Source organism: Rhinolophus ferrumequinum, chromosome 10 (genome assembly GCF_004115265.2).
Source record: "Rhinolophus ferrumequinum isolate MPI-CBG mRhiFer1 chromosome 10, mRhiFer1_v1.p, whole genome shotgun sequence".
NCBI classification, from domain to species: domain Eukaryota; kingdom Metazoa; phylum Chordata; class Mammalia; order Chiroptera; family Rhinolophidae; genus Rhinolophus; species Rhinolophus ferrumequinum.
In genome coordinates, this window is record NC_046293.1 from 36520393 (window position 1) to 36543247 (window position 22855).

General features: G+C 36.8%; 1 protein-coding gene across 4 annotated transcripts in view; it reads right to left on the reverse strand.

Moving 5' to 3' along the window:
* The window catches only part of KRAS (KRAS proto-oncogene, GTPase), a 38057-nt gene extending 16788 nt beyond the window's left edge, over nucleotides 1-21269 (reverse strand). The window contains exons 1-3 of one of the 4 annotated variants that reach the window (XM_033117900.1): nucleotides 21124-21269; nucleotides 17095-17216; nucleotides 906-1084 (exon numbers count right to left, since the gene is read on the reverse strand). In XM_033117900.1, the coding sequence (XP_032973791.1) occupies nucleotides 906-1084; nucleotides 17095-17205 (290 nt within the window). In that variant the 5' untranslated portion in view covers nucleotides 17206-17216; nucleotides 21124-21269. The remainder of the gene's footprint in view (nucleotides 1-905; nucleotides 1085-17094; nucleotides 17217-21123) is intronic. The other 3 variants (XM_033117902.1, XM_033117899.1, XM_033117901.1) reach the window with 3 other exon arrangements.
* Nucleotides 21270-22855: the final 1586 nt, after the last annotated feature.

Here is a 22855-nt window from a genome sequence, read left to right on the forward strand (position 1 = left end):
GTGTTGATATTTTTCAATAAGATGTGCATAAACTCTAAATTTGAGGTAAAATTATATTTCTTCAAAATGTTCAGTGAATTTCAAAGATGCAGCATGGAATAAAAAGCCAGCAGACAATGGAGTCTGAACTGGTTCAAATTCCCAGTTCCTCTACATATTAACTGAATCAACTGGGATAAGCTAACATATTTACACCTGTTTACTATTCTACAAAAATATTAGCACTCACCCAAATTTCTTTTGCTCTATGACTAGACTACAGAGAAAACTTGCTGTTAAGAAATGATATTTGCTTAATATGCAGTTTTATGAAAACTGTAAATCCTCAAAGAAACAGAACATAAACTATTAATACATTTAATAATGATTATTTTAATAAAAGTAATTTCAAGCAGAAATTACTGCTTCAAGGTTTTGTCAGTTTCTTTAAAAACTGTAATTGTTCTAATACTTCAGTCTTTGACAAATTCAGAGTTGTGGTTCTTTTTCTTAAGTATCTAATATCTGATTCCAAGAAATTCTAACTAAATATATTTGATTATTTTTAAGGATATTGGAGTGGCACCACCTCAATTCCCTTTTGATATTTTTGCTGATGGTTTTCATTTTTATGACTCTAGCTTAAGCCTCATTTTCCTGGTGTAGAGTGGTTAAGAGCACAGGTTTTGGACTCAAATAGGCCTAGCCCTCAATCCCCGTACCACCACTAGCTGTGCAATCTGGAACAAGTTACTCAACTTCTCTAATCCTCAAAAACTTAAATTTGTAAAACAGGGACATTACCCACATCATAATTACTTTAAAATTTAAACCAGATAATTTCTGCACAGTGGTTAGCAAAGACTCAAAAATGGAAGATACAATTACTCCTCGATGTCAATTTATTATATTCAATTTAAACCCACCTATAATGGTGAATATCTTCAAATGATTTAGTATTATTTATGGCAAATACACAAAGAAAGCCCTCCCCAGTTCTCATGTACTGGTCCCTCATTGCACTGTACTCCTCTTGACCTGCTGTGTCGAGAATATCCAAGAGACAGGTTTCTCCATCAATTACTACTTGTTTCCTGTAGGAATCCTGAGAAGGGAGAAACACAGTCTAGATTATTATGGTGTACCTTTCACTTTTAAAAAAGGTGTTAGACACAACTTAAGAAAAAGAACCCAATGCAAAACTGGGCAAATGACTTGAACAGACATTTCTCCAAAGAAGATACACAAATGGCCTGAAGAGATGTTCAACATTAAGGAAATGCAAATCAAAATCAAAATGAGCTAGCACTTCACAGCCATTAAGATGTGGTCTGTAAAGAAAAAAATAAAAACAAGAAAAAAAACCCCACAGAACCGGAATCATAGATGCAGAGAACAAACTGATGGTTTCCAGATGGGAGGGTGATTGGGGGCAGGGTGAAAAAGGGGAAGGGATTGAGAAGTACAACTGGGTAGTTACAAAAGTCATGGCATGTAAAGGAAAGCAGAGAGAACATAGTCAATAACACTGTAATAACTATGTATAGTACCAGGTGGGTACTAGACTAATTGGGGAGATCACTATGTAAATTGTATAAATGTCTAATCACTACGCTGTACACCTGAAACTAATATAAAATAATACTGACTGTCAAATATAATTGAAAAATTAAAAAAATAATAAAAATTTAAAAAACCACACACACAAAAAGGTAAAAAACTAGCAAGGATGTGGACAAACTATAGAACCCTTGTCCACTGCTGGTGGGAATGTAAAATGGAGCAGCCATTGTGGAAAACAACTTGGCAGTTCCTCAGAAAGTTAAACACAGAATTACCTTACCATATGATCCAGCAATTTCAATCCTAGGTATATAACCAAAAGAATTGAAAGCAGGAACTCAAACAGATACTTGTATGCCAATGTTCACAGCAGCATTATTTACAATAGCCAAAATACAGAAACCACCCAAGTATTTATTAACAGATGAGTAAACAAAATGTAGTATATACATACAGTGGTACATTATTCAGCCATAAAAAGGACTGAAAAACTGATATATGTTACAATATGGATGAACCTTGAAAACATTACGCTCAGTGAAATAAGCCAGACACAGAAAGACAAAAATATCTATGATTCCACCTATTTTAGGTACCTCACAGAGATAAAAAGTAGAACAGAGGTAACCTGGGGTTGGGAGGAAAAAGGTTGGAAAGTTATTGTTTCATGGCATAGATGATAAAAGACATTCTGAAAATAGAGCTAATGGTTGCCCAACACTGTGAATTTACTTAATGCCACTGAGTTGTAGTTAAAAAATGGCTGCAATGGTAAATTTTGTTATGTATATCTTCATTACAATTTTAAAAAGGTTTTGAAAAAGGTGCTATACAGAGATTCAACAATGCAAGTGTATGTGTTGGTAACAAAAGACCCAAATTCTTATAAAAAATAATTACTACAAACATGAAATGGCTCTCCCAACTCTATTATTCATGATGAGTTAGATGGCAAGAAAAATCAACTTACGATTAATAGTCATGCATCTGTTTTACTCATAGTCAAAGGAATACATAAGAGAAAGGTCAATACTAAGGATTTTAATGCCCTTATCCATTAAAACTTATGCCCAAAAGATTTCACACACACTCTACCAAAATAAGACTCGAACAATAAGGAAAATGGAATGGTGCAATGTGAAGTCATGGAATAAGAGACAGGGCTGATGATGGGTATAAAGTATAAACCATGGGCACTGTTTCTTACTGTCCCACATGTGGGCTGTAGCACTCAAGTTTCTATAGTTCATGAATCACTTTCTAGACCATTCCATTATTAAAAAAAGAGAATGGTCATTAAAAATCATGTTTTCGATAAAATGTTTTTTAAATGTCTACCATAGAAGGAGAATACAAAGATATATGTGTAGCATGATCCCAATAAATTTACATATGTGTACACATATTTAAAAACTGATGGTATTACATCAAAATGTTAACAAAGGCTGTCTGATGAAGGTAATTTAAGAAATAATTTTTTTGGCACTAGATGCCATGTTAAATGTATTCCTTTTTTGTTTGTTTTTAATTTTTAAATGTGTGAAAGACTACCATATTTGACTATGCTCTCATGCTTATCTTTTAAAGTAAATTGTATTTTCCAAACTGTCTATAATAAAAATTATTTCACCAGTCAGAAAAAAAGAATAGGTATTTATTTTCTAAGCAAGAAGCTCTTTACTACAAATCTGAACATTTGGTTGACATTTTATTATTTTAGCCTATTCCCTTAATTAACTACTTGAAAGAACTCTTGTATATTATAAATTGAAAACCAGTGTTTTTGAAGTGTAACGAAAGAGCAGGAATTGAGAGCAAAGTACACTGTCTTAGACTCAATCCATTCATTACCCAGGTGTGGCTACAGACCAAAGACTTTCCCTTACCTGCTGCTGTCACTTCAGGCTTCACTTACCAATACTAACCTAAGTTAACCTTATAGTTAATAGTTTCCTCAGTGTTCAAAGATAAAATGTTCTACCAACAATAAAATTAAAGATTATAGTTTCTGGAGCCACAAAAGTCTGTACCTAAAGTGTGCCTGGCAGATTACTCACTGCGTGCCCACATATAATGCCTCCAAGATACCTCGATAAAGATCCACTTACAAAATTTTCAAATATTTTGTTTCAAAAGTATATCACGCAGAATATTAGCAGTTTCTGCACTTATTTCGTAACATTATTTCCATGATGAATACTCCATCAAAGGAACTGAGAAATTCAGAAAGCAGTCCCTATTCACCTATCTCATTCCTAGCTATCTTTTCCCTTGTAAGCCCTAAAAATATTGACAGCAAAGTTCTGGATCACATTCAGTTACTGAAAAAGTAATTTACAACCTCCTTGTAAACAATGGGTAGAACCTACTGATGAGAAATAATAGAGTTAGGTTTAAAACTTCAGTACTTCCAAAGTTAATTTTAACTAGTCATTCTTAAAAACAGTCTCATTGGACTATATAAAAAGGCAGTATAACTTGGTAAAAACTGAAGAACAAAAGTGTTAAGAGGCAAAGTATGATCTGCAAAGAACTGACAGGTTTGATGACAATGCAGAAAGCAAGTACAACAAAAATTATATATAAATACTAAAGTTTTTGTTCCAACTTCAGGTTAGCCACAAGGAAGAAAAAATGTATCCTCAATGTGGAATCCTTCCCAAGATTAGAGTCTAAATAAGGAAGTGTTCTGCAAACTACTACTCACAGGCCAAATCCTCCACACCGGTTTTTGTACAGCCCATGAGTAAGAATAGTTCTTACGTTTTTAAATGGTTGTTTAAAAACACCAAAGATTATGTGACAAAGACTCATATGACCCTTTACAGAAAAGTTTGCCAATCCTGCTCTATGTTAATAAAAATACCTTTTCACAAGTCTGAAGTATTCTCAAAACATTATTTATTCCTTTTATACTTAAAAGAAAAATCACCATTCTTGAGAAAGTACAGATTATCAAAGCCCAATCAATTTAAAAATACTGATTCTATAATGAAACTAGTTAAGAGTAGAGCAAGAAAAGGATCAAGATTTAACATTCTTAATTAGTACTACGTCTAGCCTTTCAAATAGAATAAACTTTTAGATCAGGTACATAAGTTACTAACATCCTTTGGAAACCAGAACAAAATAAAGCCACTTTAACTCAATATAATAAAATATTAAATAAAGGAAAGTTATTCCGTATATTTTCCCTCACTCCTAGCTAATTATTTTTTTATTTACTGAAGTAGTAAAAACTCTTCTAAATGAAACATACTATGCCAGCAAAACTTAACTGTAGCTAGAACTCAAACATTTCTAGTGATACAATAAACAGGCACAACCCTTTTGGAAAGCCATCACGGTATTTCTCAAGAATCATACAAATGTTCATTCATAGGCTTTGACACAGTAATGCCACTTCTGGTAAAAGATGCTAAAGAAATACGGTTTATTTCTTTTTAAATGACAGATACAACAGAGATACACTTAACATGGTACCCTAAAATGTCTTACAAAGAAAAATTACATAATACTGATCCACAATCTTACACCATTTACCTATTTTCAAAATACACTCCAAATCCAGGCCCCAGCAGCACCACCACCATCACCCTAGTCCATGATAACTATGTATTTTGTCTCATGCAATCTCCTGCAACTTCTAGCAGGGATCCCTGTTGTTTCTCTCAAAGGATGTATTTTCCACATAGCAGCTAGTAATCATTTTTAAATGTTACTTGCTTTAAATGTCACTTGTTTGCTTAAAGTCCTCTAATAGCATCCCTTCATTCTTAAAAATAAAATCCAAAGGACTTATTACTCTCCTCCCTCAACACTTGTTTCCTTCACAGCATGTATTACCGGGTAGGTTGGTGCAAAAGAAATTGCGGTTTTTGCAATTATTTTTAACCTTTTAAACCACAATTTCCTTTGCACCAACCTAATATTATCATTTGTAACTATGTATTCATTTCTGCAATTGTTTAAGACTATAATCCCCTACCAGGCTCTAAACTCCATGATGGTTGGGCTCACATGTTTGGTTCACCATTATATACCCTGTGCATAAGTCTTCAACACAGCAGATAATCAGTACTGTCTGTTGAATAAATGAATGAATCTATTCAATGTAAATATATGCGGACACTATAAAATGGTCTTATCAAAATAAGCACAGTTTAATATATTTTAAATTATAGTAAAACCAGTTATAAAATTTTAAATTATATTAAGAGTATTTTAATAAATGTATTCAAGCAAGTTTTATATAATATGAAATTTTTAATCTAAAAACCAAAATATACATACACATTTTAAAATATTTATGGAAGGGAAGATAATAAGATTGAAGAGAAGAATACAGGGGCCTTCAACTATATTAAATTTTATATCTTGAGAAAGAAAAAGGATCTAAACCAAATGTAGCAGTGTTAAAATTCTATAAGAAAGCTCATTGGTGTATACATGATGTTCATTATATTACTTTTTCATACAGCATTAAGAGTGTACCCATTTCATCACTACTCACTAACAATGGATTTTGTATTTTTCATTTTTCTTTAAACTTCTGTCAGATGTTAGGCTAAAAATTCTTATTTTAATATTCCTTTAGTTGGGACTAATAATGTTATATAGTTGTTTTCATATTTATTCCCATAACCTGTGTCCTTTGCCCACTGGAATGGTCACCTTTTTTGCATTGACTTGTACAATTTTTTTAAAACAAGTGTTTTCCAGTTTATTAACATACCTTTAAGTATTTTTTTTTCATGTACAGAAACTTATCTGTAGAACCACTAGAGGAATTTGAAAGTTAAATGATTCAAGATGAGATTAAATTCACTGACCAGGACATCATTTTATCATTTTTCTGTTATAATTAATACTAACCAGTTACTCAGTATGTTACCTTTTAACATACTCAACTTAGTGTTCCAACTCAGGCAGTAATCCTTACATGGGAAGACATACTACATACAGTACACAAAAAAAATCTAAAGAAATTAGTAACTTGTACTAATGGTAACCATGTTACTATTAATAGCAATTCAACAGCCAACATTTACTGAGCTCTTGCTTACATGTCAGATACTGTGATAAACATATTACAAGCATTAGCCTATTTAATCTCCATCTTCATGCTGCTGATTCCATAGATGCTCCTGTAAATATGACTAAGACTACTGAAAATGTCAGCTAACATATTATTTGAGGATTTACTCTTGAAATGTTTTTAAGGTTTCCTGAATGTGTTAAGTATTGTAGTACTTTTCATGTACTGCTAAATAACACCTATAGGAAAAAAATGAAAAAACTTTACTCTCTTAATGCTCACATATTTTGTAACTTCTAAAAGATATGAACCCATCATGGAAAGATGTGTTCTACACTATTGGTTATAAGCCATCAAAGGTTGTCGTAGACACCTAATTCTCAAAGACAGTCAGAAACAAGTACAATAGCCTGGTATGTTAGAATTACAATAGGGAAGAAACAAGGAATTTGGAATATGTAAACACAGGCTTATTAGTTCATTCCCACTTACCTACTCCATTGTCCCTTGCATTATAGAACACTTACTAAAAAATCTACTAAGTGTCATATCCCATGCAGGATAATATAAAGTTTCTAATCTCAAGGAACTAGGTCTGGTGGAAGAGATCTGAATGTAAACAAATAATTAAAATACAATTAAATACATGCACCACCATATGCAGGACAAACTACAATGGTGGCATACAGGAAGAAGAGATCAACTTTGCTTGTATGAATTAAAAAAGACAGGGGAGGATAGGGCCACTCCAGGCGGAAGGAGTAAAGAGAATGCACAAAAACATAAAACAGCATGTTGAATACGTGAAATAAGAAGTTCAATACAACTTTAGCTTAGAGAAGTTACAGGTAAGTAGAAAAAGTGAAACTCAACAATCAAACAGAGGTCTTGTATATTAAGGAGCTTTGAACTTCATCTTATAACAAATCAATGAAAGGTTTTTAAGGAGGACGGGAAGATCAAATTTACCAGGTTCACTGTAAGCATTATTATTATAAATTATAGAAAGGGACCAGTTGGAGGCTGGGAGATGAGTTAGGACACTGTTATAAGAAATAACAGAATCTAAACCTAGGCAACAGCAGCAGTATAGATGGGGAAGATTAAATAGTTTTGAGAAATATTTAATGGGTAAAATTGGCAGGACTACCTTCATACTTTGCTGGTGGGAATATAAATGGTGCAGCCACTGGGGAAACGGTCTGACCTCTCCTCAGAAAGTTAAAAATAAAGCTACCATATGACCCAGCAATTATACTTCTAGGTACACACCCAAGAAAACTGAAAATACATATTCACACAAAAACCTGTTCACGAAAGTTTATAGCAGCATTATTAAAACAGACCAAAAGAAGACATAATCCAAATGCCCAACAGCTGTTGAATGGATAAACAAAATTTGGTATATCCATACAACGGAATATTATTCAGCCATGAAAAGGAATGAAGTATTGCAATATGCCATAGCACAGATGAACCCTAAAAACATTATCCTACATGAAATAAGCCAGACAAAAAGGCCACATGTTGTATGTTTCTAATTACATAAAATATTCAAAATAGGCAAATCCACAGAGACAGAAAGTAAGTTAGTGGTTGCCAGGGGCTGGCAGGAGGGATTGGGGAATGACTGCGAATGGTTACAGGGCTTCTTTCTGGGGTGATGAAGATGTTATGGAATTTAAGATAGTGGTGATGGTTGCATCACTTTGTGAATATACTAAAAACCATTGGACTGTACACTTTAAAAGGCGGAATTTTATGCTATGTGAATTATATCTCACTTTTTTCTTTTTAATGGTAGAGCAAATTGATTAGGGACGGAAACAAAAGGGAAAGGGTAGAGGAAAAGATGAGTTCAATTTGGGGCATGTTGAATTCCCTATGTTTGTGGATTTTTCTGGTGGCTATAACCTGTAAGCAGCCTGAGACACAGGTCTGACACTCAGAAGTCGAGGCTAATGATACACTTCTGATTCTTCAATCTATGGGTAGCCGCAGAGCTCTACTGTGGTGTGAGCGTGGGCAAACTACTTAATCTCTCCTTTACTCTAAGCCTTCCTTCAGCTGTAAAAGTGGGTTAAATACCACAGAGGTTTCTGTATACAGGTTAGAATTAAAGACCATGAAAAGCCCTTTATAAAATGAAAAGTGCTCTAAGAAGTTAACTATTATTTCATGTATTACACTGCACATGCTGTTGAAGACCAGAAGAGTAGAGGGAGCCACTGGCAACTGGGAACTGTACAGCAACGGTAGTACCCTGTCCTTGTAAAAATCACTGGACATCTACAATTGCAATAGTTTTTGCAAAACCAGTCACCATACTTCAAAATAAATACAATGGAGCTGGACAAGCTCCAGGGAAGGAAAGCTAAAACTCTTGAGGGTTATGAAGGGTTTCTGTTTTTACTAGGGAGCAAGGGTGTTAAAAGAGCTTGCCCTCTTGACAGAATATCTGATTAAGACGTTCTTTAGGGCCAGCCCGGTGGCTCAGGCGGTTGGAGCTCTGTGCTCCTAGTGCCGAACGCTGCTGGTTTGATTCCCACATGGGCCAGTAGGCTCTCAACCACAAGGTTGCTGGTTCGACTCCTCGAGGTGGGCTCTGCCCCTGTAACTAAGATTGAATACAGCACCTTAAGCTGAGCTGCCGCTGAGCTCACGGATGGCTCAGTTGGTTGGAGCAAGTCCTCTCAACCACAAGGTTGCCAGTTCGACTCCCGCAAGGGATGGTGGGCTGCGCCCCCTGCAACTAACAATGGCAAATGGATCTGGAGCTGAACGGCACCCTCCACAACTAAGACTGAAAGGACAACAACTTGACTTGGAAAAAATCCTGGAAGTACACACTGTTCCCCAATAAAATCCCATTCCCCTTCCTCAATAAAATCTTTAAAAAAAAAAATGTTCTTTAAAAGTAAGAATAAAGAAAACAGACTCCTTCACAATGATGGATACTTAAAAGAATGAGAATGTCAAATCTTAAGACTAAAGAAAATAAAATGTGTACCATTTCCAGGAGATAAAACTGGTTCAAAAATCTGAATAAACTCAAGGAAAATCTGCACAACAGATTTTGAAATAAGGATATTATAAAGCACACATCTGTAACCTTTGAAGTCATGTGGCAATCTCCCTCAAATTATCACTATGTGCCAAGGTTAGAATGTGAGGCTAAATCAGTCACAGACCCAATCTTAATAATTACAGATGCTAATATATTTTTCATGTTTTGTGTTATATATATCTCAGCTATTCTTTAATTGGCCTGATACTAATTTCTTTATCCAAGATATATCTGCATTATCCAATTTGATGACGGTTTAAAGAGGGGGAAAGAAAGTAAATATAATCTAATGGTATCTAATATATGAGACTTTTCTCCCTCAAAAACGAATATTTATTTTTCCCTCTGAAACAGTATATGCTCATTTTTAAAAAACCAAATACTACAGAGAATGAAAGTTTGGCATATATTCTACTATATTTTATGTTCATACTCACATTGTTTTTAGATAAATGGAATCACACTCTACACAATGTACTATGACATACCTTCACTTATATAATGGACGTTTTTCAGTGTTAGTACATATAGATCTACCTAGTCCTTTTCAACAACTGTATAATTTGTATAGATATACCATATGGAAATTACTTCACCCATTCCTTACTGGCAGACATGTAGATTATTTCCATTTTTAAAAATCATGAACACTGTAATAAGCATTCCTTTGTATTCATCTTAAACACTTATCCAACTGGATCCTTGGGATAAATTCTTAGACGTGACTCCGACCTAGAAGTGGTCAAAGGACATGCAGCTTACATTTTGACACATATAGCCAAAGAGATCTCCAGAAAGTTTGTAAGACTGTACACTCCCACTTATAAAGAGTAGTACACATTTCTCCATACCTTTCCCAGAACTGTTATCATTCTAATCTTGGCCAATACGAAAGTAAAAAATGTCATTTGTTTGAAATTGCATTCCTATTATTAACGAAATATCTTTTTCTATGTTTGTATGTCATTTGTTTTGAAAAGGGTCTAAAAGCAGTGACATTCCAATAGTAACAAACATACTTAACATCCAGGTTATTTTCTAAATATCATTCCCTACTAAAAGGAACTAGGGCTCTTTAGACAAATGGCTGAATCCAGGGTGGGGACACATGGGAAGAACAAGGTGAACCTGGAACATGTTGTGCAGAAAGGAAGGAAGAGCTCAAAAACTGATGCGGTCATATCAAAAGGATACAGAGACCAGCTAGAAAGGGATTCCACTGACTATACCAAAAACAAAATTAAGAACCAATAGCAATAATTACACTAATAGACTTTAACACATTGAATTAAAAAAAAAATATCCATGAGTCCATACTGATACAAATAAGACAAACCACACAAATAAACAAGCAGAGGGAAGAGAAAAGAAAGAGTCCTTATTTATGGTAGATGTTAACTAATCAATGTAAAAGTAATGACAGAGTTTTTACCATTTTGCAACCACTCTGGTAGTAATTTATTCTGGCAAGAATTATGAATGGATGCTACATTCCACTGGATGCAAATATGGTGGAGAAGAGGATATTTGTAGTCTCAAAGTACCTCCCTACAGAGTGCATATTAATTATAGGAAACCAAAGATAGCTTTATGGAGAGAAAACAAACAGACATCACCTTAACCAAATAATCAATGTTAACATCATCAATAATGGGAAAAACCATCTTCATTTACCTCCTGATGTGATGGAGGAGGACAAAGCATCACTTATGTAGTATTCCTGCCATAACTGTTTAAACTGAATCTGATCATGACGAAACAATCAGGCAAAACCAAACAAGAGGACATTCCACAAAACTGGCCTGAATTTTCAAAAAGTACCATTATCATGAAGAGAAGCTGGGAAACAATTCTAGATGAAAAGATACGCTGAGACATGACAACTGATTTTTTTTATCTTGGATAAGGGGGAAAAAAGGAATTGCTAACAGGATACTCTAGGAACTGACAAAATTTGATTATGGACTACATTTGATAATGTATCAATGCTGAATTTCCTAAATTCATCACTGCATTGTAGCTATACAAGGAAATGCTCTTGTTAGAATAGGGTCAACAAACTTTTTTCTGTAAAGGGCCAGACAGTATATAGGTCTCTGATGCAACTACTCAGCTCTGCCATTGTGCGAAAGCAGCCATCAACAACATGTAAACACAAGAGCTTGGCTGTGCTCTAATAAAACTTTACAAAATCAGACAGCACGCTGGATTTGGCAAGCAATGAGGCCATAGCTTACAGACCCCTGTGTTAAAAGACAGAAGTTTAGAGGTAAAGGGTCATAATATATGCAACTTATTCTCAAATAGTTCAGCAAAAACAAATAATATGCATCCAAGTATGTATGTGCATGCTACATGTATACATACACACACACAGAGAAAGCAAATATGTCTAGTTGAAGGGTAAAAGGTGTTCATTGCATTATGCTAGTTTTCACTACTTTTCCACAGGTTTAAAATTTTTCCAAATAAAAAGCTGAAAAATTACCTAAGGTTAGCACTATGTCCCTCCTAATCCTCTCTAATATTTTATTTGTACTACCCATTCTACAAATTTAATTACATTAAGAGCACAATAGTATGACTGTTCCACAAACCTAGGCACTATGAGCTAATACACTTAAGAGAAGCAAGAAATCTACTGCCTCCTCAAGCAGAAAGCCTCTCCATTAAGTCATACATAATTAGGGCCACTGTCTAACTGCTCTTCACAATACATCTAAGACTAATAAGCTCCATGAAGGCAGCAACGTGGTCCCTTCTGCTCCTCAGTGTGTCTCCAGCCCCCAGGAAAACTCCATGGTGCAGAGTGGGCACTGAGTAATATTTATGGATTTAAGGAATTAGTCGCATTGTTAAAACCAGATTCTTAAGAGATGCCAAACCGTAGCATTTTTTTTCCTTTAATTTATTTCCATTACCAATTTTCATTTGTATGTTTTTACATTTTGTATTCATTTAAAAAACCCAAATTAGAATAAAACACGTCCAATAATTTTTAACATTCAGGTCTAAATAAGTATTTATTATTAAGTAAATACTTATTCTTAAATTGACCTAAATAGAGTGCCTGAATTTTGTGTTAGTTTGTTCTAAAAATCAGGTGCTCACAACTATTCTACAGTCCTATAAAAATCTACAAAATGTGAACTTTCCCAATTTGCCACTTTTGAATAGGCCCTTCCTAGCACCCCATGTTAACACATCACTAAGCTTTGAATTCTGTAATGTACCTCCTGTATGCAGGTAAAGAAATTTAGAGCCACAGTGCCACTTTTTCTTCCCTCAAACAAAATAACCTCAATGTTAACAACAATGGAAGCACCGAATTTTTTCTTACACCACCACATTTCCTTTCTTAGTTAAAAATATTCACCTACACATTTAGTTAGGCTACACAATAATCTTAACATTGGCAGAGTAAACTCATACTTTAATTCTTTAAAAAAATTAATTCTATAAAACTTTTAAATAAAATTTTATATTTATAAATTGATTATACTTACAATTTAAATTTTAAAAAAAATCAAACTTAGTATGTATTTCACTGTTATTTACTATAAAAGCAAGTAAGTTGACCAGTAGAGGGCACTAGCTCGAAAGGGGGAAAGAGCTGGCCACAGCTCAAGAAAAATGCATTTAAAAAGTGCTATGTGCACCTTATTTTAAAAACAAAATGTGCTAATAGAACGCTAAATAAAGCAAGCTAATATATATAACACATTACTGGTTTAGAAAATCTGAAGTTCAAATCTTTATTGTGTTAGAAAATCTAACAGAAACCTTATTTAGGGACATGAATTTAACAATTTAAGGGATGCTTAAAGCTATATGTAACACACATCAGGGTCTCAACTTCAGCACTACTGACAGACATTCTGGGCCAGGTAATTATTTGCTGTGGGGGTTATCATGTGCACTACCCACCATAGGCACCAGTAGCAGTCCCCCTCAAGTTGTAACAACAAAAATATCTCCAGATATTGCCAAATATCTTGAGGGGCAAAGTCACCCACCCACCCCTCATTGATAACTACCGACACATATGTATAAAACTAGAAAAATAACAGCTTACAAGATCACATAATGATTTTTTTAGCACGACTCTTCAATACTGGTTTAATATTAAAATTTTCCTCTCTATAATCTAAATACCTTATTCAGCAAGTAAAATAAATTCCACAATTAACATGAAAAATAAGAAAAAATAGAGACATTGATATAAATCTTGGTGACTATAGCTCAGAGCACTAAAGATGGAACAAATCAATCCAATTATGAATCCATTGTTCCTTACTAAGTAGGAAACTATTTCATCACTTATTGAATTATAAGTGTCACATTAACAGAAGCATGCAGATGTCAATGAATTAGAACCTAGAAAAAACATACTTCTTTCTTATATCTATTTTTACTAGTATATTATATTCACTAGATACACAATATATATTTGCTAATTGATCAACAGTTCATTCTGATATCAAGTCTATAACTACTTGCATTTTTCTAAGACAAGATTTTTTTTCTTTCATCAAGTTTCCCCTTGTTAAACACATTTCAGAGAACATGTTTTGATTAATAGCCAAGTGACCTCCAAACTGAAAAAACGTATTTTATTTCTAGCCTGGTATTGTGTTTGGGGGATTGCTTTGAGTTTTTAATAATCTTGCACCACTAATAAGGTATTTCATTATCTGTGAAACTCTTTGGTGGACTTCATAAAAGATAAAGGTAAAAATCTTTCAGAATAGAAGTTGATTATCATGTGCATAGCCTCAAATACAAACATGCTCCATATACTGTATGTGTCATATCTGTCTCATTCTATATGATATCTCTGCCATTATGATGCATTAATAGTAAGTTCAAATTTTGTTACAATGATAAATCTGAATTGGCCTCCAATATTAAATACTTCTTAGCTTGAAGGCTAATTTTTCATTTTTAAGAAGTTATACAAGGGTATAGTGGAAATACCACTTAACTTGGTCTCAGAAAACTGAAAATGCCACCATTTACTAGCTAAGTATCCTTAGGCAAGTTACAACCTCTCAGAGACCATTTTTATCTATAATGAAAGAAACAATGATCCCCTTCCTTATCTATTTCATAGTATAAATTTTTGTAAATTCTAAACCACTAGAAAATGTATTACTTGATTTAAATTTTTTTCTCAATTTCTTTCCATTTGTTTTAATGTAGGAAAACTGCTGAGAATTCCAAATGTGCAAAGTCTATGTCCTCTTTTTCTGACTTAATTATTCACCAATCAAAACCTGACAGCAGCAGTGACATCACCATCCTCCTTTTTAACGTTTTACAAAAAACATCAAGTCAGCATTTTTGCTTAAATATTTATTAAAATAAACTACTAAATTCTCTTGCCTTTCTTGTAGTTGAACTATACACCAAGAATTTAATGTGTCAGTTGCCTCAGAGACAATCTCTGATACCTTTTCCCAGGTGGCCAAACCAGTGAGGGAACGTCAATTTCAAAGTTCACAGGTAATCAATGTTCCTAGAGTCAAGTCTGGTTTGGCAGAAATCATAATCAGTTATGGGTTTGAGTTTATAAACTTTTTCTACCTTCCTCCCAAATAAAGGATTAACTTTTAGCTTTACTTCTTTAAGATTTATATTGCACATTAAGACTTTTGGCCAAAAGGTTTCCTAACCTGTTTTATTACGTTATCATATACATATAGCATTCATGATCTGTGATATGAAACAGTGTAATTGAATTCCTCAGATTTTCAGAGAAGATGAGGGTACTTCTGCTAAAACCATCTTCCAAAATCCCAGGAAAACTTCCACGCTTAACCTGAATTCTACTTAAAACTCTCTTTTTACTTCTGATTTAAATGGTGGAGTAGGCCAAGTAGCCTTGGCTTTAGAAATGAGTGAACTATTTAATCATCCTCGAAGAAAATAAAAAAAGAAAAATAAACAAAACCATTATTCAACATTGAACTGACTTGTCAAGAGAAAAATATATAAAGACTATTATATAGGTGTTCCACTTCAGTTAGACCCTTCCCCTTTACTAACACAAATTCTTAAACTTGGAAGCCAAATAAAAGTTGCTTCTATGTTTAAATCAAATCTTTGCAAATAGTGCTATTTCTCCATTTTTTCCTGCACTACCAAAAATATCTGACATTTCCTTATAAAACTTATCTAATCAATCTTCAAAGTCTAAATTGCATAAATATCTTGCCAAGGCCACCAATGCCCTCAGAATCTACCTCAGTGAAGTGTTTCTTCAAGACATTACACAGCACTAACAGGGCATGTGACAGCACAGTACCTTAACAAGGCATCCTAGATTCCACAGCTTGGGACTCAGAGAAAGCTCTGGGAAATTTTTCAGATCTGACTTAAAAAACTGGTACATCAGATCTAGAATAAAAACTAAGGGGTTAGAATTGCTTAACCTGGGGTAAAGAAGTCTAAGAAATAATCTAACAACATAAGTCTATTTCAAAGACAAGGCAACATGTTTAGTTCCATCTCCACTGATATGAAACTTAACGTGAAGATTCAGATTATGCATAAAATACAGTAATTATTACATTATGGAAATGAGTTAATGAGGACAGTTGTGCCATCCCCTCCTGCAGGTCTTTGGGATTAAATTGATCCTTATCTGCTTGATACTATCTGACCTCTCAAGGTCACTTCCATGCCTTTATCATTTTGCTGCTTGCCTTTACTTTGATAATTTTTCATTAAGGTAAAAAGGTCTGAAAATTAGTCATTAATCAATTTGTAATAAAAACAATTCTAACATTTCCTTGAGCAAATTAAAAAAGGGTTGCAAATGATTATACATCACCTGATATATAGAGATACACACACACATAATATATGCAAAGAATGAGTTTTTAAAAATGCATCAGATAGCTGTATGTTCTCCACTACTTCAATATGAAGACAAAAATCAGACAGCTGTATGTTCTCCACTATACTTCAATATGAAGACAAAACAGGGACATATTACTAATTAATTATTTTTTAAATCACCATCAAATGATTAGATTTCACCAATACAATTAAACTCTAACGTGACATCAAAATACAAAAAAAAATCCGTAAGTAGACACATTTTTTTTTAAAAAAGATTGTTAGGTACAAGTAAGATGTAATTCACATTTTCACCCTGTCACAAAACTCTGAAATACACTTCCAATCAAAATGCACAGAGAACAAAGGTCATGGATCTTGAGATTCTCTAGACAGAAGAAGGGCTCTCCATATCTATGGTTACACGTAACTTGATAGTAAAGACTTGAAACCCAAGTACATTTCTGATAACTTAACAAAATTATTTTCAGTATAATTATCTTATAATGAACAGCCCCCAAAAAATGACCAAAGAAACCTTTTTTTGGTACCCAAAGGATGGGCCTGCACGAATTAATATGCATAGTATTAAAACAAGATTTACCTCTATCGTAGGATCATATTCATCCACAAAGTGATTCTGAATTAGCTGTATCGTCAAGGCACTCTTGCCTACGCCACCAGCTCCAACTACCACAAGTTTATATTCAGTCATTTTCAGCAGGCCTTATAATAAAAATAATGAAAATGTGACTAAATTAGAATATGTGTCACACATGAGGTTAATATAACCCGGACAGTCTATACCTTTTAACACAAATTGACCTTTATATGGAAAATTATTTCAAAATACCTCACAAGATTCAATGATTAAAACTTCAGTTGCCTACCGATGTATTGTACTACATTTATGTAAATGAATTGTACTACATTTACAAATTCCCACATCAACAGTTGAGAAAAATGCATTCACAGTACAAAGTTATTCTATCTTATATTCAGGTTGTTCTATCTGAACAGCCAGTGTGCTGTTCTGTAGCAGTTAATGGCTCTCAAAGGAACATGCCATGACTTTACTCAGTACAAGTGTCTAGCACAATGCTCTATACCCGGTAGACACACCCACACAAAACTGTTGACAGCTATCTCTACAGTATTCCTAGTTGGCTCTGGCCCTGAAGAGTTACAAGTGGATATGCTGAGTGTCTTTGTTGGAGCCAGAGCTATAGAAAACTTTTTTAAAGGCATCAGCATAGTTAGTTGTCCTGGACAGTTAGCAAAAATCAGACAGGGTGGGGAGGGGGCGGGATAAAAGGTTGCGGGAGTTACCGAGTAAAGCTGGTCTGCTTAGTAAGGAAACGAAAATTGAGACATCAAAGCAGGTAAGCACAATATCTGATGACATTTTAATCTATAAAATATCTGCTAGGTAAAATAATGGTGTGAAATCTAAGAGAACTTTGGGAATTTTGAACTATTCAGTATAATTTGATCATCAATCACAATATGTAATCCTGTATTAGTGCTGAAAAATAGCGCTTTGCACAAGAAAAATATAATTATATAAAATTTAAATATAAGCACTGCTTTTCATGAGAGGATTTTTAAAAGGTATAAGTGAATATTTCTCAGTAATACCCGTGACTTTTACTCTTTCCATCTTGTACATCGTCTCCCAATAGTTGTAATAAATAATCATAACTTGTGAGGTTAACAGCACAAGACAGAAAATATTTTTTTAAGTCAGCTGTTTCAAATTTTTTGAAATAAAATGCATTTCTTTAATTTTATCTCCTTTCCCTCAAGAACTACAGGATATTAGTACAAATAAGGCTGCAGATATAAATGCAGAATGGCAGTAAATGCACAATAAGTTATCATAAGTAGTCCCAAATTAATGAATGTGCAGATATAAACAATATATACATGCAGCACCCTATTTACTGAAGACCAAGATTATTCAAATAGGCACCAAAAAAAAAAAGAAAAAGCTAATATGGTTTTCCAAATGATAACATACTAACCCACCCCCTCACCCTATTCCTAAGCCTTCTCACAAAGAGCAGACAGACTAGACAACTGTTGTATCACACACTGTTTGTTATATTACAGCTCCCCGGCCTCTTCTGTGCCACCTAGCCTTACTTGCTCTTGTCTGGGGATACCTTGGGAACCACTACAAATATGTATCTTATTCTGTTTGCTCCCACTTTTTATTCCAAATATAGGCCATAACAAATGGGACAGATAAGGAGACTCACACCAAAATGTATCCTCTGGCTCCATGCCCACCACACTCTGCCAAACAATTTGGACAACCTAGAACAGTAGTTCTCAAAATGTGGTCCATTATGGTTCCTACGGCTTTTGTGGGGGGGGGGGGTGGGGAGGGAAGCGGTGTCAAAGTCAAAATTTTTATCAAAATAATACTACAATGCTAATTACCATTTCCACTCTTGCTCTTGCACAAGTTTATAGTCTTCCAGATGTGTGATCACAGTACACTGAATACAGAAGCAGAGATAGGAATCCAGATGCCTTCTACTAATCCATATAATTAAGGAGATTTGCAAAAGTCTGAAACAATACCACTCTTCTAACTACTTTTGGTTTTTATTTTGAAAAAGTTATTTTTCATAAAAAAATGCTATTTGTGTTACCAAGTAATGGGCTAATTATTTCTATTTTAAATGAATTAATGTTTAAACTTCTCAGTTTTCATTTCTATGATAGTAAATATTGACATACCCCATATTGGGATCTTCAGTAATTTTTAAGAGTGTAAAGGGGTCCTTACAAACCAAAAAGTTTGCTAGCCTAGGAGATCCTGTGGACAGATATTGGATTAGAGCTTAGTTGTATATACATGTGTGAACTCTGAGGCAGACACACCATCTGGTCTATGTGTTATCCAGTGGTAGTTTCTGAAAAAAATCCTTGAATTGAATTTTAAAAATCAAGTAACATTTAAGTCCACTACAGACAACTGGGTTCCCAGGTAGTCTCACTGAAGATGAAATGCCAGAAGGAGCTTCCTCACCCAAAACTACAAAAGCTACAACCCAACGTTTAGGTAAGGAAAAACAAATTCACTTTTATTTGTCATAGAACTGAATCATCATCTCATCTACCATCTTTAAGCAAGCAGTTCTGATACCATATTTGATGTCTATAGTCTGTTACATGATCAAGTCAGCATTTTGGACATTAGTCACGTAAGAGTGACATCACTCATACGGTTGATTCTGATGATTTATGAACAGATATTTTTGCCTTTGTAATTTCTTTGTAAATGATTTTCCATTACAAATGCAACATGTATACTGTGTAAAAAATTATAAAATACCTTTATAATCATAAAATACCTTAAAATTATAAAATACCTTAGCCTCTGGTTTTCATAGATATCAAGATTTAAGAAAGCCAGCTAGCTATTTCAAGCAGTTGGCTGGCAGATTGCTACAATTAACTCCTCTTGTAAATAAGTGACAAGAAATTGTGTGAGTGCTGTTTAAGAGAACTGTAATAACTCTTGGGATGGATGTCAAATTTGTTAGGATCAGGGTCATACAGAAGAGATTACCCTGGAAAAAGAAAGGACAAGAACAAGCAAATTAAACTTCAAGTATGATTTTGGCTATTACTGTCTACACTCAAAAAGCAAGAGAAAAGCCTACTCAACTAGCAAGAGAAAAGCCCCTGCTTCTGCTCTGCGGGTTTTCTGCGTGTGTTTGAACTTGACAAAGCAAAGGAGACCTCCTGGGATTCACTTTTTTCTTTTCACTAAGTCACAGGCTTTATGTTGTAGGGTGTTGGCCACCTGTTCTTCCATCTCTACCTCCACCTCCTCCTTTGTGGCCACAGCAATGTCACAGCCCATACATGGGGGAGGGGAGCAGTCAGTAACTCGGCTGCAGATGCATTTTTTCCCCCAAACACAATAACCTCAAACAGTGGTCCCGAAGCACCTGCCTATACTCTTCCAAAACGTGACCTCCCCCCTTACTCATTTATCCCCCTACACACTGAAAAGGACCACTATCCGTCCCGTCTGCGCTCGAGGGAGAAGTTTATTCCTTGGTCCTAGAGATGCTAGATGCAGCAGGGAAGGCAGCAGCCGAGGCAAGCCGAGTGCTGGAAAGGGAGGAAGAGGTGCGGGAGCGAAGGGAGAGAGGGAGGTGGGGGGGGAGAAAAAGAAAAAGAAAGAGAGAGACAAGGGGGAAGGGAGACTGGAGCGCAACGGGAGTAACCTCCACCGCACCCGACCGCCCGGAGGGGCAGCCCGCCCGGCCGGCGAGTTTCTCCCCGGCCGCCTCCAGTCGCAGCTCTAGGGGAGGAGGAAGGAAGGGGTTCCCCGTCCAGGAAGCAGCACAAGCGGCGGCCGCCTCTAGCCTCACCCTCCTCAGCCCCGCACCGCCTATTCCCCATTGCCCGCGTCGCCGTGTCCCCACGCCTCTCGCTGCAGACCACCCCCACAGCGTCCGCCAGCTCGCTCTCCCCGGCTCCACGCCCGCGCCCCCTTCCCGCCCCTCCCGGGACCCCTAATTCATTCACTCGCCGCCGGCCCCGCCCGGCGCGGGCGAGAAGGGTCGGGACCAGGGCAGGGGCCCAAGAGGGGTGGTCTGCTCCGTACCTCTCTCCCGCACCTGGGAGCCGCCAAGCCTCTGGCCCCCGCCGCCGCCTTCAGTGCCTGCACCGCGCTCGCTCCCCGTCCGAAATGGCGGGGGCCGAGAGTACTGGCCGAGTAGCCGCCACCGCCGCCACCGCCGCCGCTACCGCCGCCGCTGTGCCTCCGCTGCCGCGGCCGCCGCCTAGGGAAATCGAGCTCCGAGCACACCGATGAGTTCGGGGCCGGGCGGCCGCAGAGGGCAGAGCTATCGACGCGCTCGGTGCTCGATTCCTCTCCAGACGGGTGTGCGGGGAGGGAGCGGCGGAGGGCGGTAAGGGAAGAGGGAAGAGAGGGCCGACGAGCGCCGCCGGGGTGGAGGAGGGGGCCGGGCCTTTCCGGGGGAGGGGGACAGGCCAGCGGAGGAGGAGCGAGGGCCGACTGAAGAAAGCCGTGGCTAGAGTGGCGGAGGGAGAGGGAGCCGGACAGGTGGAGCTGGAGGGTCTGGGCGGCGCCTCGGCGGGGGCCATTGCTGGACCCAAGCGGCCGCCCGCCCCTCGGTTCTAGCAGCGGAGCGGAACCCGCAGCCGCAGATTCGGAACCGGACGGACCCTCGGTGGGCCACACACACACACACGCGCACACACACACACACACACACACACACACACACACACGCACACACGCACACACCCCCCCCCCCCGGAGAGACAACCATAAGCGACTTTGCCGCACCCCTCTCGGTTCTACACAGAGAAGCTGCGAAAATCCCGCCACCCCTCGGGGTCGGCCTACAGTTGTGACTTTCATTTACTATAATTTATTCCATGTAAATAAACATGCAGTCACCAAATGTGGGAGGGGGAGACGTGGCAGGCAGTGCTCCACCCTGGGGCTTCCGGATCAAGGTTGATTATTACCAGCCTCGACGGTCGAGGGGGGGGAACCTAGCCCCAGGCCCAAACAAACCTGACAGACCCTTTCGTCTTTAATCTTATGTGGGAAGGGGTCTGTTGTTTTGGGTGGTTGTTTCTAATGGATATTTTGAAACGGTCACAGGTGACTCTGAACAGGGACCTCAAATGTATTCATTGCCCCTGATGGCACCAGCAGAACCCAAGTTAATAAGTACAAATGCCCTTGATAGTTTAGACCTGAGGAAAATCATTCAAACATTAATTAGAAGATTGAGATTAACCAGTTAACATTCAGAGAGTGAACACATCAAACAATGAGAATTAAATCTAGTATAGCCAGAGTCTGCGTGGATACGCTACCTAGAAAGGTAAATTGTCCACACGAATACAACAATTATTTTAAATCCCAACTATTGTATCTGTTAACCTAGGCCTTTCACCAACTGTCACCCTTTCTTCCTGCCCCATATGTGGGCTGTAATCTGCAGGATTTGTTCCTGTTGCCCTGGCCCTGTTGTAGCAATTGGTAGCAGGTACAAGAGAGGAAGTGGAACACCGTGGAACACACGTCCACTATAAATCCACAACACTTCCTCTGACTGCTACTTATAAATCTTTCTTCAGATGTCTTCTAATGAGTTTTTTTCCCCATAAAAGATCATCTATGATACAGCATCTCTCCATCCTTCCCCCCAAATCCTATCTCTCTTCCAGCTTTATTTTTCCCCTAGAGCACTTACCACTTTCTAAGGTAGTGCATAACTCATTTGTTTTCTTGTCTCTCTCCCACCAGAATACAAGATCCCTGAGGGCAAGGATTTTTGTCTGTTTTACTTACTGAT